Raw genomic sequence first — 18,884 nt, forward strand, 5'->3', positions numbered from 1 at the left:
ACATAAGTGTTAATCTCTGACAGCACATATTCGGATGAAAATGTAGTTTTTGTGCTTCAGTGATGTTTCCATCGGCGACCGGGGAATTGACTGAAAACTGTCAACACACTGCAGTTTGATTATGATAGAAAAATGTAACTGCTTATGAAAACCATAGTTTGGCCTTCAGGACAGTTATTTGTTCCAGTTCTGCAGGAGCCATAACTTTTATATTTTTACCTTACCTGTCTAAGGGGGTGTGAATTCACGTGCATTGTTCAGGCTTGAATAAAATAAACTATAACCTGCATATGTGTCTCTCATCAGAAATGTTAATCTACTTGGGGTGCTTGCTGTAGGTCATTTCTAGTAAATGCTTGGTTTATAAGTGGGTGGTCTTCCCTTAGGCTGTGCACTTTGCTGAATAATTGATGACTCCATGGGAAATTTATTGAGATTTCTGTCAGCAGTAATGACGTCTGTCTGATAGTACCTGACACAAAATTTAGATAGTTAATAGCTTGAAACTAGTTTGTGTGTTTGTAACGATTACTGGGTTAAGGAAAACTAATCTAAATGAAATACCCAATTCCATATATGAAGTGTTCTTTTGTTATAATATTTCCCTGTCAAACAGATATAACATGTTTGAGCCTGCAGCCCATTATTAGCCAAATAACTCTGTGCAACAGATACATCTATCCTTTACAGTATCTGGCATGATACTCTGCCAGCATTTCATTTTTATATCTTCTGGGTGTTGGATGTAGTCTTTGCTTTTCCTCCCTTTATATTTAGATACTTTTATTGTATGGTAAAGGAAATCTACCATAAGAATTCATCATGATAAGCTAGGGGCAATTACTCATAGATTACCACAGGCACTGTGGTAATCTTCTTATATTTACTATACATGGCCTTCTTTCCAAACTTTTAAAATTATGCTAATGTGTTAAAGTGCTCTGCATGAGCCCATCTATGCCCTGTATTCACTAGCTTTTACAATGTCTCCCCCTCCCCCTTTGCACTTCCCCACTGCTACTGTGTGATGGAACTTTCCTAGGGTGGGTGAAACAATGTAACAGCTTGTAAAGGCAGAACACAGAGGGGCTCAGCGGGGGCTTTTCAGGCTCGTTGGTATAATTTTAAAAGTTGTTTTTAGAAGGAAGGAGGCCATGGATAACAAATATACCACAGCCACTGTGTCTGCATCTATGAGTGAGTGTCCCTGGTTTATCACGCTTGATTTTGATGGTAAATTGATACAACGAATCACTTGTGACGTTCATCATTCCACGCTGTGTTGCTTTATCAAAAAGTTTAACATCATATAATATAATAGCATTGTATTAAAGAGTATGTCCTAATCTTTTTTAAAGGCTCACTCATAGTCTAAAATTCAGAATGATCAGTGAAAAACTAATGCCAGATGGATGTAACTGAGCAATGAAAAATAAATGAAAACCTCTGTTTTTCATAGTTGAGAATCGAATCGGTCTTGTCAATATAGCCTAAATATTACGTTTGGCCTGTATGTGGTAAAATATTAGAATAATTAAAAGGGAGTTTCTAACAGTATACACTTACAGGGGCCCACATATGGATGGGTCACTGGCATTTAAGCTCAGCCAGCACTCCATTTACCCAATTGACATGAATGGTACTCTTTATGGAAATATGTTCTTGTAAAATCAGGATAGTTACTACAATTTCCCTGTTTTTAGGACTTTATTGGCTATCATTTTCCTTTGTTTCACTATTGCCCAGTATTTGTATATACACAGCAGTGCTACACAGCAAGCTGTGGTTTACAATGTAGTTTTAAAAAGATAATTCCAGCTTAAATATATTTATTATACTTAGAAATTATTTTTGATCAGTTAAAATAAAACAATTATCATTGTGTAAATCACTTGGTTTATGAAGGCAAAGAAAAGAAAACTGGTTATTCATAATCGATCACATTGATAGCTTGGGTTATCAGGTGTTATATCTGGGTGATAATTGTACACATCTTTCATTTCAAGAGGAGGGGTATTGCTTGGGCTTCCCACTCCAGAGTCGTGACTAGGTGCTACATGTCCTACAGGATCTTCAAGGCATTTCTGATGCCGGAATTGTTGCACAGGTTCTTGCTTGTGCTTCAGACGTTTAAAACGTTTCAGCCGGACTGGGTCTTTGCCACTCTTCTGTGTGCATGGAAGCAAGATGCTAATATCCTTCCTGAACTTGGAGCTCATCCCAAAGTATATTAGGGGATTATAAAAACTTGCTGATTTAGCAAAAAGGCTTGCAAATATACTGGTAAGACTGGGCACATGGAATCCACATGCAGACCACATAGATATAACAGCATATGGAGACCACGCAATTATGAAGGCCGTACAAATCACGATCGACACCTGAGAAAAGAGAAATAAATGCATCAATTACAACATCAAAACCAATATATATTCTATTGTATGATCATTAGCAGATGCTATTACCAAGTGCATCTATGGATAGGCTAATAAATTTACTTGGAATAGAGTAATGCTTAATTTTGCCAGTCATGGTACTGTTGGAAAATTTACCAGAGTTACCGGAGGATCAGTAAACAACCACAGAGAATAGATAAAAACTATGGTCTTTTTAATTCCTACCAGGCACTCTACCATAATGCAGTAGATACACTTGGTATTGCAGCTCATCCCCATTCACTTGAATGGGATGGAGCTGCACACAAAACACAAAACAAATGATATGATATCACTGAAGTGATACAGAAGAAGTGCATGCAAGAGAGCCATGGCTCCTTCCAGCATATTGGACCCCACTGATTTAAAGGGGTTGGCCGCTTTTTAAAAAATCTCTTTCATTAGTCATGTCTCTGCATGTATATGTACCTGTGTCTTTGCCTCATTTGAGAGGTTCAGCCTTTCCCTGTTCTCACCATGCTGCCCTCTGTATATACACAACTTCCTCTTTCTCTCTGCACCAGCCCTCATGGCATCTCCCACTGTCTCTCACAGTCCGTCCCCCACTGACTGACACAGAAATGGGAAGTAGGTATGCAGGATAAGTTATATCTTTGCTGCTGCAGCCCCTCCTGTTCATCAGTGCTCACCAGGGGCAGATTAAGGGAGCCATGGACCCTGGGCTGTTTATGAAGTTTTGGGCCCCTTGAGTCGCATTCACATGCTGTGTTTGAATTTGAAATGTCCATTTCAAAGGAAGCAGGGAGAAGCTTGGTCCAGTTACATATTCATTTACACTAAAATGCTTGCAATAGGGAACCTGTACCACATAATTTTCATATAAACAATGCAGAATTTATGGTATTTGTTCCCAATCACAGGCGTGTTTGGGGAAGATTTACTACTTATGCACTTGATCATACATCAGCTGTGTTCACAGGATATATGATGCAAGGAATCCCTGTTTTCCCACAAAATAGCAGCACCAAACTGTTAACATGACAATACTTCAGCTCTGCTGTTCTGTGGGGAGACAGGGACTTCGTACATCATAGTGGTACAGTATATAATGCAAGGAGTTCCATCCTCTTCACTGTGGTCAATCTGTACAATTCATCCAGGACACAGTTGGTCTTTCACAAACCAACCACAGTCATGTTTCTCTAGCTTTAGAGTCAGGCCTAACAGAATATAAAAAAAAAAATGATATCTACTATTAGTTTTACTAATAAGAAGTTCCTGAGAAATGATGTTCTTCAAGATTTCTTTTATTATAACTCTAAATGCTGTGATTGCGGAAATATTGAGCACCTCAGACTGCCTCATATTTCAATTTATTCATTCCCTCTGTTCAGCAAGCAGTCCTGCCTGAGCTCCCTCCTTCCCTCTCACAGCATGAAGCTCCAGATGTAACATGGAGGAGGGGCAGGTGCGTAACTACAGCGGTAACAGCCATAAAGCCGCTATGGGGCCCACAGTGTCAGGGGGCCCCGTCATCCGACCTGACACAATAAAGAATGGAGGATATGCACCATTATATCTATACTGTACTGCACATTTTCCAGTATGCTATTTATATAACATATACTGTGATGTATATATGCAGTTTCTGTGATGTGTACATGGTGTCTGTATACACTGTATGTGAGTATGTTGCATATGGCACTGTATGTATGTGTATATGCACATGAGTGTATTTATATGTGATTGTAACTCGCATGTGTGAGTATACTAATATGTAATATGGGAAATGGGGGCCCCATGCAGTAGCCTGCTAGGGGGCCCTGTCTCTCCTAGGTACACCACTGAGTGCAACATATGCAGCTGCTTCCCAGCTGACACTGGGACACTGCTCAGAGACACTGCTGAGGAAAGCCCCCTCCACCACAGCCACCGATAGAGCTGCCAGCAGTGAAGTAAGTAGCAGGAGTGCTGAATCACTTGATCGACATTCAGGGGTTATTAAGGCAGTAAAGGCACATGGGCAGCTTATGTAAAAAAGTGGCCAACATCTTTAATATTAAACACCAATCCGTCAGCTAGGTCTTAACAAATCTGTTGCGTGTCTCGCACCAATAATTTTAACAATGTAATTAGTCTGATATTTATTGAGCACTTGGTTCCTAAATGGTGGGCTAAAATGTCTGGAACATTTTATAATCTTCATAAAACACATATTATGGAGCATACCCTGGTTACATCTCTTTCCATCTTTCTTTGTCTTTCTGACAAATTTCCTTCTGTAGTCAATGCACGGCTCGATTTAACAGTGTTAATTATGGAAACATAGCAGAACACCATGACCATCACAGGTAAGAAGAAGCAGCAAATAAATATGGACACAATATATGATTTATAAATTGTGGAAAAACTGGCCTTGGTCCAGTCAATTTCACAAGTCCCATACATGCGATCTAAGGAAGAAAGAAAATAGGAAAATAAATAATGAAAACAAGCTAGAAATTGTATAATTTATATTGTAAATATTAGAAATGTTCAGGAGTCTGGACCTTAGTATAAATGTGGTATAAAAGTTTGAAATTTAAAAGTTATTCCATTTAGATTCTGTTTGACATATTCTGATTTATTGTCATTTGTAATATTTAGTAATCCTGTTTGCATACAACTTACCTCTGTAACTCCCCCAGCCTAGTAAAGGAGCCACTGACCAGAACAAAGCTGCAATCCAGATCAGCACCAGTGATATTGTAATGCTTCCATTGCTAATGCAGTTAGCTGTAGAATACCACATATTAAAATAAAACAAATGAATAACATAATAGTAAGAATATTTCAGCACAAAATTAAAAGTCAGTTGTAGGTTACTATCCTCAAATTACACTCATTGAGGTCAATGTCCAAAGGGTATAACTAAGCAAAGTGTAACACTGCTGACGTATTGCTATATCCTTCATGTTGTACAGTGTTCCAACAATGACCCTGACACTGCTCATTTTTCCATAACCTACAGGTGTTCTCACCAGAAGCTATATCCAGGGTCATGAAGGCAATGAGTTCCATGATGTCATGACTCTTGCAAAATTTATGGCTGTAGTGGAAATTATTTGAGGACTCCAGTTGAAAGCCCAAGAGCATGGGTCACTTCACTAGAGAGCAGGTGGAGGACATTGGCTACCGTGGAAATGGAAATGCTGGGAATGTTAAAATTCTTGACATCTGCTGCCGGGGGACAATCAGAAGGCCTCAACACACCATGAGATCATTGTCTGATCCATAGATTAAAGAGGAGCTGTCACCCCATTTATCGGCACTAGGAGCTGCTTACTAAAGTAAGCAGCTCCTAGTGCTTGATCAAACACCGCAGTGTTATAGTGATAGCGTTACACTGCGGCGGGGTATAGTGTAATCATCGGACAGCTTGCAAAGCTGTCCGATGTATTCATGAGGGGGCGGTCCGAGGTGCTGCCTCTACCCCGGACCGCCCCGCTCGCTCCTTAGGCCAGCATTGACTGCCGCGCGCTAGGCGGCAGTCACCGTCCCTAGTCACGCCCCAACCCGCCCCCTCATGAATACGTCGGACATCTTTGCGAGCTGTCTGACAATTACACTATACCCTGCCGCAGAGGTTTCCGGTAACGCTATCCTTCTAACACTGCGGCGTTTGTTCAAGCACTAGGAGCTGCTTACCTTAGTAAGCAGCTCCTAGTGCCGAGAAATGGGGTGACAGCTCCTCTTTAAGTAACTTTAATTTATGTCCTAGAGTGGATTGCCTGGTTTAGATACAATTGCAACCATTTGTGATAAGAGCTTGATCTGTATAAGTTTCCAGCCTCTCCATGCAATTAAAAATCCAAGCATACATTTACATATTATTTTTAAATTAGAAATGTGCAAAATGTTGCATAATACAACACTTAAAGAGGACCTTTCACCACATCGCACATATGTAGATTATTATACCATCCCATAGTGGCTATAACACAAATTCCGGCGCACTTGGAATTTTCCTTCTAGCCCCTGTGGTTGCGGAGATAACTTTAAAAGTTTCTGACCATTGTAATCTGTGTTTGGTCAGAAAGGAGGAGCTGGAGGCTTGTGCTATGCTAATCTTCTCTCATACTGTCCAATTAGAGGCAGGCAATGTCTGAGAGCTTTTATGAATATTGAGCTGTGAGTTTTTTCTATGTTCATCTAAAGGCTGTGCTCACACATATTCCACTAATATTCCTTTAACATTGCGTATAAAGAATCATGTTTCACCAGATTCGCTGGCGGTGGCATTTGTGTCACGGTTACGTTTATGTGTTGTTTGCGTCGCGGTTATGCGATGTTTGCATCATGTTTGCGTGCCGTTTCTGTCACGTTATGTTTAACCGTTGTTGGTGTCATGGTTACACTAATGTTGCACTTGTGTTTGTGTTCGCATCATGTTTACTCTTCTGCTGTGTTTGCGTGTCGTTTGCATTTACGCAGCACTTGTGTCACTTGTTTCACTAATGCACCTTTTGCGGCATGGTTCCACTTACGTGGCGTGTGTGTCACAGTTCCGCTTAAACGCCGTTTGCTGCACGTTTACACTTAAGCAGCACTTGCATAACAATTACGCTGACGTGGTGCTTACGCCATGGTTACACGGCGCTTGCATCACGGTTACACTTACGCAGCATTTGCGACATGGTTGCACTATCGCGCGTTACGTTTCTGATTATGCACTTTTACTCTTGCGCAGTGTTTGCGCTTTAGCTATGTTTGTGCTTACGCGGCGTTTGCGTCACGTTATGCTTACACACCAGCACGGTTACACTAATAAGCCATTTGCGTTACGCTTACACGCCGTCATGTTTGCAGCATTTTTACGCTTAAGAGATGTTGCATCATGTTTGTGCTTACAAGACATTTATGTCACATTTACGCACCGTATGCGTTACTCTTTTATGCAGCGTTTGCATTACAGTTCTGTTTACGTGCCGTTTGCATCACAGTAAAGCTCACACTGTGTTTGTGTCACATTTACGCTTTTGCTACATTTGCGGCAAAAGCGTAAATGTGTCTTGTGTCTTTTGCACCGCTTTTACTCTTTTGCAGCGTTGCACCATTTTTGCCACATTTACGCTTATGCAGTGCTTGAGATGCGATTTTCGTAGTTTAAATGGAAAATGTACGTATGTGTAAACGCATTTCAAGAACTGCATAAGCGTAAATGTGCCACAAATGGTGCGTACGCATAAACTCGTGTAAATGTGTGACAAATGCCACATAGGCAGAAGCACGCCGCAAATGCCATGTAACCGGAATTGCAATGCAAACGTTCCGTAAGGGGAAACACTATACAAATGGCCCAGAAGTGTAAATGATATGCAAAGGCCGTGAGCGTAAACAAATTTGCGTTGTGTTTATTCTTACGTGGTATTTGCCTTTGTGTCACGTTTACGCAGCATTTGCGTTTATGTCGAGTTTGACTCGTGTTTACGTAAAAGGCACTTGCGTTTACGGCACATTTACACTACCGTGCCATCACGTTTGCGTTTACACTTTCATTTACATGCTGGTTGTGTTTATGTCTTGTTTTACGCTTATGTCGTGTATGCATTAATGTCTCGTTTGCACTTACGTTTACATAAAGTTTGCATTTCCGTTTACATTTCATGCATGTTTACAATGCGTGTAACATTGCTTTTTTGGTGTGGTGTAAAGATAATGTCAACATAATATTATAATGTGTGTGAACATAGCCTTTAGATGCTCAAGAGAAATTACAGCTCACTACTGACAGTATGAGAGAAGATTAGCATAACACACGACTCCAGCCCCATCTCCAGCCCCTCCTCTCTGACCAAGCACAGATTATAATGGTCAGATCTCGGGACTAATAACTCCGCAACTGTGGGGGCTAGAAGGAAAATTCAAAGTGCCAGTGAATCTGTGTAGCATCCCCTACAGAATGGTATCAGAATCTCCATATAAGTGAGGTAGTGAAAGGTCCTCTTTAAGCTATATTTTCATAATACCACTTTAATGTCAGCTGTCATTCAGCATTTAATGTAACACATAGAGGTAGGGTCCCATCACTGGAAGTGGATACCTTGCATCCATGGACATTAGAATGAGTTTTACAAATGCTAGGAGAAAGCTGTGTCCCCTTAATACTTACCTCTTTGTGGATGACATCCTTTAATATAGCGAGTTACACTTATGAGTGTAAGGGTATTTATACTTGCCAGACCAAAAAGTAGTGTGAGAAATCCATCCACCTGCAATGAAAACAAAGGAAAATTTTCTGATCTTCAAATTCACTTAAAATTTATATTTAATCTATCTGAGAACTATAAAAGCTTCTTAGTTGATCTTACTGCATCAAACACTTTTGTAGGTTAGTTTTAAACTTTTTATTCTACTTGTAGAAACAATATTTAAATAAAGGAAATACATTTGGGACACCAGCAATTCACCTTAAAACGTATGACTCATTCATATGCCAAAGGGCTATTGACATGATCCTTAGTAATCCCTTGATAAGAAATCAGTCATAAACTATCCCAAAAGACCAAAAAGACATCTTCCTTTTCTAGTTAGATCCAATTTCAAATGCAGAAACCAAAGCCCCAAGCAATGAGAATTTGTCACTTTCGTATATTGATTAATATCATTTCAAGCTGAAAAACTCCAACAGAGGAATTCTCTATATCCTCTATGATGTTGTCCTTAATAATAGAAGGAATATATAATAAAGGATGAAATAATAACATAGCCCATTTCCTTTATTGCTTTTAGGAAAAATAAAAAAATCAATATTACATTTCTTCAATAGATAAGTCTTTCAGGTAGTTCCTTCACTTACACATGTATACAAATAGAATAGAAATTATTTTCCTACAAGTTTTTTGCAGTTAGATCTGGTCAGGATGAGAATCTCGTCTCAGATGGCAGATGTCTCAGCCCTGATATAGGGGGCAAAATATGGGACCATAAGGTGGGAGATTTGAGTAGCCATTAACACCCGAATCACCTTCATGAAAAATCAATTGCTCCGGTATCTTTAAGATACAGAGGTGAATGATGTACATAGCAGAAGATCCTTTGTCTGTGTCTCTCTGTTGCTCTTTAGGACCCAGGCAGCATGGGATGATGTCATATATTATATAATATGCAGCCCCATTATATGTATAAGGCGGGTTATATATTATGGAATAAGGGGGCTGCTTATAATATATAAAGGGGAGCTGTATATAATATAATAAGGGGACTGCATATTAAATAATAAATGGGTAAATACAATATAGTAAGGGGGGCTGCATATTATATAATAGTAGGGGCTGGATATAATATAATATGGGGGTCTGTATATAATATAATAAGGGGGCTGCATATTATATAATAAAGGGTGTGTATATAATATAAAATGTTTTCTTATTATATAGTATGGGAGGTAAGCTGGACATTATGGAGTGGCTTTTTTATAATTTGACCATGGGAGACTAAATATTAAGTGTGGGGTCAGTATATAGGGGCATGATTTAAATAAAATTTTGGGAAAATCTGTATATAGGGTTCTGTGTATAGTTGTGATGAAGGAGATGTCAGCTTCCCCCCAAGAGACCACTAGAAGACGCTGGATAAAGACTATTTTTCTTTATGTGTTTCTAATTTTCTGTGACAAAACAACAAGATGGCGCCTGGCTGCCTGCTAAACTCGCTGACTCTTAAAAACTTCACTAGATAGTAGCCATGTGTTAAGATTAGATATGTTGTGTAGCAATAACAAAAAAGCAAATATACATTATGTGAAGTATGCAATAAGAGCTGATCAGTAACCTATCAAGTTACCTATTAGACTATTGTAGTAACCAATCAGAAGTGTTATTTTAATAGCCAATCATAAGCTATTGTTCAAGTGTATGATAATCAATCGTTCTAATAGTAAAGACATTGGGGCACATTTACTTACCCGGCCCATTCGCGATCCAGCAGCGCGTTCTCTGCACAGGATTCGGGTCCGGCTGGGATTTAAGATGGTAGTTCCTCCGCCGTCCACCAGGTGGCGCTGCAGCGCCGGAAATAATCTTAACGCCCCGGAATGCACCATCCCATAGAAGGTGAAGGTGAGCGCTCCCCAAGCGACACATTTTCGGCATTTAAATGCGGCGGTTTTTCCGAATACGTCGGGTTTTCGTTCGGCCACGCCCCCCCGATTTCTGTCGCGCGCATGCCGGCCCCGATGCGCCACAATCCGATCGCGTGCGCCAAAAACCCGGGGCAATTCATGTACAAGCGGCGCAAATCGGAAATATTCGGGTAACACGTCGGGAAAACGCGAATCGGGCCCTTAGTAAATGACCCCCAATGTGTTTAAAGATGTATAAATAAAGGGGTTTGACCCACCCACAATTGGGAATTTTGCTGAGTTCTACACCTGCCTGTTGAGTTCCGTTATTCCTCCGTAGCAATGTCATTCACCTAAGGCACGTCCCCTGTGTGGCAGACCTTATCTTCTTCAAAAGTTGTGGGAGAATCGTGCACCGGCCTCATAGTAGATGCAGGCTGGGATAGTTGAGGTGGAGCTGTGTCCAAATTGTGGAAGCTGCAGCTCTATCAGTTCCTAGGATTAGTATCTGTGGCAGCACTGAAGGTGTGCTGCACACACTGGGGGAAATTTATCAGAAGTGACTTAGAGCAAAGCTGTTGTAGATGCCCATGGCAACCAATCAGAGCTCAGCTTTCATTTTCCCAACATTAAAGCTGAGCTCTGATTGGTTTCCATGGGCAACTAGAACAGTTGTACCTCAGACACTTATGATAAATCTCCCCCACTGTCTCTCTCTCACTGAACAGACTTCTGAGACAGACCATAAGGTCAGACCATGTGCCCGCACTGCACAGGGGTTTTATACTCCCCCGTGGTGAGGTGGTCGCACCTCTCCAAACACACTCCAGCTAACAATACAGCCACATAATTGGATAATTACTTACACCAATCTACAGCTGCAATACACTATATTCTCCTAGCATTATCTTCTGAGTGAGTTGTGCAGGCTCACCAGATCCTGACATGGAGAGGGCGCTATTTGCAACTGCCATCTTGCCTATATGTTGGCAGGGGTATTGCAGCTGCATGCATAAAATATCATTTGTATATTTCAATTTATGGAGTTGCGTACAATGTCATTTATTGCACAAGCAGAGGACATTTTAATTAGTATTATTTTGATACCTGTATGGCCATCATGGTCCCATGATGTTTATCTTGTGGGATAATTATTTTTATATTTTGATATATTGAGCAGGGATACCAATTACCGTTTATTTGTGTTCAACAGAAATTTCTGACTGTTCCTTCCATAGTTCAACCATTGTGACCCCAAACACTTACAATATTAGTCAATGGGGTCATTTATCTTAATTTTTCTCCCTGTTTTTTCTGTCTTTTTTGAGACCTTATTTGGTGCATTGTAATTTTTGCGCCTTTTAGGAGACATTTTTAAATGTCCGCTGGACATTTGTTTTTCATCGGTAAGACAAATTTATCTTCTATTCCAGATGTGCTAAATGTGGCAAATGACATTTATCATTCACAACTCTATAGAAATGAGCTTGAGGGGTTTCAGGCTCAATAGGTGTAAATGGAGCCTGGAGCCCCTCAGGCTCATTTGCATACAGTCTTTAATCCTTGTGGTAGATGCCCTTTAAGGAAAACTTCGAAAATGGAAAAAGTGACTTAAAACATTTGTGCAACATTTTTGAGACATTTGTAACAAATGTATCAAAAAGAAATCTGAAAAAAGTCCCCCATTTAACAAATGGAAAAAGTGAGATTGCTAATTTACCAAAGAAGCAGACCAAAAAAAATGACAGGCAAAAACCAGCCAAAACAAACAGAGATAAGATTGACCTCCATTGTTTATAAGAGTGCTTGAAGCAGGCTAATGTAATATTATCTTATTTCCTATGGATAGAGGATAACAGTCAAACGAGGGACAAATCTGTTAAGGCCAAGATGTGTAATTCAAAACATATATTTCTCGAATTATGTATTTTATAATAATAATTCTTTCTGCTCAATGATTTCCATTGTTTCTTTTATATTACATGACATCTGTCATTGAAAATTTTACCAACATTTCTCTTCTAATCCTTTTTTAACAGAGTTAGAATGGATTGAAAACAGATTGCCAAAGTAGCTATTGTATGTCAACTTAGTCTGTGGTTCTAATCCTTCCATTATCTGTTAATAAAGCTGCTGCACAAGTCACAGAAACCACATCCGATTTTTTTGTCAATTGGTTTTTGCTGAGTTTTATTTCCTAGTCAGTTGTAAAGAGGTGACTTTATTGTTCCATAATCAAAGACATTTCTGTTGCTGCTCCCTAGGAAATGACCTATCATCTAAAATGTAGACCTTGCAAGGAATATCAGTAACTTTCTGGCATTCTTAAGTTTGATTTAAGTCAGTCCTTCAATATGAGTAATACAGGTGTAATACAATGCTACATGGGAATTATAGGAAAAATCTGCTGGGACACTGAATAGCCTCCTGAGTGCTATGTTGACCCTGTGACTTTAATGGGCAAAAGAGCATCAAAACTGGACCAAAACAATGGCCTGGATTGAGGTTTATTAATCCAAAACAATTGCTGTCTACTGATATATATATATATATACTATATATATAAACTTTTTTATTTCAATTTATTGCTTGTTGAACCCAAAAATGCTGCAGGAGCAACTGTTAATCTTACAAACATACATACAAACAGACTAGAGTACTCTGAGAGCCATGCTTTGCTTTCTTACCTGACATGTCCAAATTGAGGTAATGAGGAAGCCATCATCTCTAAAAACATTAAAGATATCTATGATGCCTCTCGAGTAGCCAAATACAGAGACACTGGCATCCGAGACAGCCAGGTTAAAAGTCAGGTAATCTGTGGGCAACAAGCTCTTCCTCTGTTTGTACAAGATAAAAATGACAATACTGTTTCCAAACCATGACATCCATCCTGAAAATAAGAAATAAAATGTATTAATAACAATAGTAATAATAATAATTAGTTGTATGATGACAGTGATGGCGGAGAATACTGTGTACAAATCTCGATGAATTCCTGGTGAACAGTCCATAATTCTGGCTGTTTCCACTCTTATGCTACCTCCATGCCAAATGGGTGTGGAAATATGTGGAGTAGGTCTGCCCTCCCATGCTTGTGAATTGGCCTCATTGGTTAAAGAGTAGAGATGAGTGAGCACTAAAATGCCATTAAAGTTAATGGGAGACCCGAGCATTTTTTCACTGAAAGAACACATTAAAAGAACAGTGCATAATCACACATTACACATGTTTACAGATGTTTTCCTTGTAAGAACACATTGAAAGAACACTATTCTTCACTTTGCAGGTGTTCTCGCGTGTCTTCCACTAAGTTAGGAGATGTGCACGAACATCTGGAATGTGAAGAATAGTGTTCTTTCAATGTGTTCTGCACTTAAATGGTCCTGTGTTCACTGTTTTCACAGTTTTTATTCTATTCTTCACATTGCAGGTGTTCGCGGGTGTCTTCCGATAAGTGAAGAATAGAATAAAAACAGTGAAAACAGTGAACACAGGAGCATTTAAGTGCAGAACACAATGAAAGAACACTATTCTACACATTCCAGATGTTCGTGCTCATCTCCTAACTTAGCGGAAGACACGTGCGAACACCTGCAAAGTGAAGAATAGTAATCTTTCAATGTGTTCTTACAAGGAAAACATCTGTAAACATGCGTAATGTGTTATTCTTCAGTGTAAACACTGTTCTTCACTGTCTTTTATTAATTTAATGCTCGATCTCGAGCCGGCGAGATACTCCTACAAGCCGGTCTGAGTATGCTCGGACGAGTATACTCACTCATCTCTATTAAAGAGCAATTCTAGGCTAGGCAGGGCCCAGATAAGAAGTGTCCAGTCACTAGGTTGGGCATAAGAAATAATAAGACCCAAGTCTCTTTGTGTATCTGCATGGCATGAGCAGAAAGGGATAACATCATGTGCTGGTACATGATGCACCTACATTTGAGAAATAGCCCCCGATATGTCTACAAAATTGTATACTGAAAACACAATACACAGTTATACTGTAATATAACATGTAAGGTAATTCTTATTTTTCTTCATCACAAAACCTCAATGTCTTAATCGTTGTGATGACTGAATGATGTCAAAACAGTGTTTCTTAGAGTCTCCATGGATGACCAAAAAAAGTGTATAAAAGTGACATTCTTTGTACTATAAATTTTCATTTGTCATTACAACAGAACCAAATGAGATGTGCTAATTATTACATGTGACATAGTAAGTTTTACTCATACAGTGGGTACGAAGTATCCAGACCCCTTTACATTTTTCTCTTTTTGCTTCATTGCAGCCCATTGGTAAGATTAAGTTCCTGTTGTTGCTAATTAATGTACACTCTGTACCCCATCTTGACAGGAAAAAAGCAGAAATGTAAATATTTTTTCCAATTTATTAAACAAGATAAACTTAAATATCACATGGTTATAATTATTCAGTCCCTTTGTCGTGACACTCATACTAAACTTACATGCTGTCCATTTCCTTCTGATCCTCCTTGAGATGGTTCTACTCCTTCATTGTAGTCCAGCTGTGTTTAAGAAAACTTATTGGACTTGATGAGGAAAGGCACACACATTTCTACCTCACATCTCACAGTGCATGTCAGCGCACATGAGAATCATGAGGTCTAAGGAACTTTCCATGGAGCTCAGAGACAGAATTGTGGCAAGGTTACAAATGAATTCATGCAGCACTCAAGGTTCCTAAGAGAACAGTGGAAAGTTTGGTATGACCACAACTCTTCCGCAACCTGGATGTCCAGGCAAACTAAGCAATTATGGGTGAAGAGCCTTGGTGAGAGAGTTAAAGAAGAACCCCAAGATCAATGTGGCTGAGCTCCAGGGTTGCAGTAGGGAGGCGGGAGAAAGTTCTTCAAAGTCAACTATCACTGCAGCCCTCCACCAGTCAGGGCTTTATGGCAGAGTGTGACGACGGAAGCCAAGACATCTGAAAGCCTGCATACAGTTTGCAAATTAACACATGAACGAATTCCCAGACTATAGGAAATAAAATTCATTAGTCTGATGAGATAAATATTGAACCTTTTGGTGTTAATTTTAAGTGGTTTTTGTGGAGAAAATCAGGTGAAAATCTGAGATGGTATGGGGGTGTTTTTCAGTTCCAAGGAAAGGGAAACTCATTGCAATTGAAGTGAAGATGATTATTGCCAAGTACGGAGATATCCTGGAAGAATACCTCTTCCAGAGTGCTCTGGACTGCATACAGGGCCTTAGGTTCACATTTCAACATGACAATGATCCTACGGACACAGCTAAAATAACAAAGCAGTGGCTTCAGAACAATTCTGTGACCATTCTTGACTGACCCAGCCACAGCCCTGACCTAAACCCAATTGAATATCTTTGGAGACACTTTATAATGGCTGTCCTCCAATGTGCACATCCATCCTGAGGGAACTAGAGAGGATCTGCAAGGATAAATGGCAGAGGTTCCCTAAATCTAGGTGTGAAAAACTTGTTGTCTTACCAAGACTCATGGCTGCACTTGCTCAAAAGGCGCTTCTACTGTATACAGAGCAATAGGTCTGCATACTTTCCGTACCCTCTGTACTATTACAGGAGTTAGACTTTTCCAGATCTGCATTTGCAGAAAAAACACTGCTGATTATAGAAACAATCAAGTCAATGAGACTTCAAAGTTATTGTATGAAAAATGTGAGATGTTTCCCTACAAAAATTGAAATACAATGTGGGTATTGAAACAGCCTGTCCTCAGTTATCCCCCGCAGATAACTGACATCTATTTAGATTTTTTCATTCTCAATGTAATTTTCAGCCAGCTTTTTGAGCAGATCCAGCGCTGGGAGAATATAAGACTGATGTATTAAGACTATATTGTTGTGTTGAGTCTTTATGAACAGGGCACCCACCACACAACATGCTTACACAGGTTTCTCCTCTTAGTTATTCCGGTGTGCCAGAATTCAGATTTGAAAAAAAAGAAAACTTTACAGCTCATGCAATGATCCCGTATCTTTGCATTTTGTTAAGTGCACAACTTACAAACCAAAGCCAATGGACAGTGTGTGTAGATGACTGGCACAACTTGAGGTTCATAGGGGATATTTTAAGCAAGTATGGTGCATAGTCCAATAAGCAACATGTATATGTGCTTATTTGTTGTGTGGATTAAAGAAGACCTGTTCTTAAAATATCCCCTATGAGACTCAAATGATGTTGTCATCTATACCTATTTCTGCAGAATTTAAATTTATACCGGGCCTGACCATATGTAGATATCAGCTATTTCTTGCATAATTTCTTTTGCTCCAGGCTGTAGAAAATGTATGTGTTCCCATTCTGGCCTTGTTCCCTTTCTTGCTCACTTTTTAAAAATGGAAATTACAACTTTTCATACCTTGTGAACCAGAAAGATGGTACACAAACCATGATACATCGGCCCCAATATACTTGGACTCTAGATCTAGAGCTGAAATCATCAAAATAAGAAGTTCTATTGCTTTTTCCCTCTCAGGTGGACAGTGTAACAAAATGTACTTCTTAAATACGTTTTCAGCCAGCATCTAATGCAAAATATTATCAAATTCTTTGTTCAATATTCTTATAAACAGTATAAACAGTACTTTTTACAGTCTCACTTTGCCTTTAATAGCCCAGTGTGTGATTGCAGCTTAACACGAGTAAGCTATGCAATGAGATTCAGTAATTCCATTGACATACATTATGTAATGCTACATGACTGGAGTAAATTATTTATCTGCTCAGTCATTCTGACAGATCCGCTCGTGCTAATGACAGATCCACTTGTGCTTGATCATAGTATTACTTATGTTCTACTATGGCAAAGAAACCTGAGTATTTATATGAACAATGAACTGAAATAAATCAAAATTTTCTGTCAGTAGGCTCTAACAAATCCTAAAAGTTATATAATCGGAATACTGGATCATGTAACAAAGTAGTACAAAAATTGTTCACATCAAACAGTAAAAGTGAAATGAGTTCAGTAATCGTAGATTATAAAATAAACTTTTTAGACCATCAGTTACATGTAAACTATATACCAACATCTTGCAGATAGATAAATACATAAGTACAATTCTAAGCAGTTCATTAGTTTTACAGATCCAATAAATTAAGACCAAAAAATGTTGTTTTTCTTTATAACAAAATAAATATTTTGTAATAATTATGCATCATATTGACTGTACATACCTAAACATAGTAGATAGATGCCTATTATAGTCTCCCCTTGCTCTGACAGTGGATTTTCTTTTTGTGGTAGGGTCATATTGTTGTTCCTCCATGGTGCTGGCCGTGGAAACTGTATGGACATTTTTTATGTTTGCTCCAGATAAAAATAATATATTAATTATGTAATGGCACGAATAGAGAAAATTTTCCTTCTGTCCAGCATTTAGCACTTGCCTGTGTCTTGCATTCCAAGATTAACAAATTAAGGATGAAAATCTTCTCAGCAGACAAGGAGCTGTGTAAACGTTTGACCCCCTCCTCCTTATTCTGTAATCCGGGCTATAAATACATCACAGTATGTCACTGATTAGCATATATAATAGATAGAAGACGTCTTTCTGTAAACCTATCATTACTGGATATACATTAAATAAAGAAAGGGGAAGGTTGGGTCATAATCACAGAGCACTCTTACTTATAGTACAATTAGCCTTATAAATATAAATGGCAATATGTTATACTTACTAAGAATTTATATGTTGAAATTTGTTAGTAATAGGCAAACTTTGGGGAAACATTCAAAAGATTTAGCATTTTTGTAAGGTGTACCAATTTCCATTTATATCTTTCATAATCCTGTCCAACAAACTGTGAGACCACAACCAGACTTGGCGCAAGCTTTCAGACTAGGTAAGTGGTGGTGAGCTTACTCTGCAACGTCCCTGTGGGCAAAGGCCCTTCCTACAGCAGATAATACTGCCCTGACAAGGGTTAGGAACCTAACTCACAGATCCTGAGTGACCCTGAAAGGTGACAGGTAAAATCTACCAGTTATGTGCCAGTGAGGCATATCAGACTCACATCTTTAGATTCTGCATTGAGGCAAACGAAGCTGTGATAATATCCCGGCTTTACTGTGCATGTGCTGTACCTACGGTGCTTGTGCTGTGAAGTCAAGGTGTACTATGCCGACTTCACTTAAGCGCAGTGGGGAGGGAGTAATAATCGCTAGAAACATGCAGGGTGATTTGGGACACTAAACCACCAGTCCAACAGGACATGTGGGTGGTTTAATGTCCCAAATCTCCCTAACAGGTTCCCTTTAACTGAGTTCCCACTTCAGTAGTGAATAGGCTACAGTGTAGTCACAGTTTGTTCCTCAGGACAGACCCACTTGGTAGAAGGGGATTTAAGTATCCCTTATTT

The 18,884-nt window shown here is 39.2% G+C and overlaps 1 protein-coding gene and 1 long non-coding RNA gene across 2 annotated transcripts in view; one reads left to right on the forward strand and one right to left on the reverse strand.

Annotated features, from left to right (window-relative positions):
- The window catches only part of LOC140121389 (uncharacterized), a 308,199-nt gene that overhangs the window by 275,456 nt on the left and 13,859 nt on the right, over window positions 1-18,884 (forward strand). The window lies entirely within an intron of this gene.
- Window positions 1,678-17,987, reverse strand: LOC140121388 (opsin-5-like). The gene is made up of 6 exons (XM_072140891.1): window positions 17,700-17,987; window positions 13,185-13,390; window positions 8,548-8,647; window positions 5,067-5,171; window positions 4,626-4,849; window positions 1,678-2,381 (listed from the first exon to the last, which is right to left on the reverse strand). Exons 1-6 carry the CDS (start codon window positions 17,818-17,820, stop codon window positions 1,929-1,931), a joined length of 1,209 nt encoding a protein of 402 aa, XP_071996992.1. The 5' UTR covers window positions 17,821-17,987; the 3' UTR covers window positions 1,678-1,928.

The sequence above is a fragment of the Engystomops pustulosus genome, chromosome 3 (assembly GCF_040894005.1).
Source record: "Engystomops pustulosus chromosome 3, aEngPut4.maternal, whole genome shotgun sequence".
In the NCBI taxonomy this organism is placed as follows: Eukaryota; Metazoa; Chordata; class Amphibia; order Anura; family Leptodactylidae; genus Engystomops; species Engystomops pustulosus.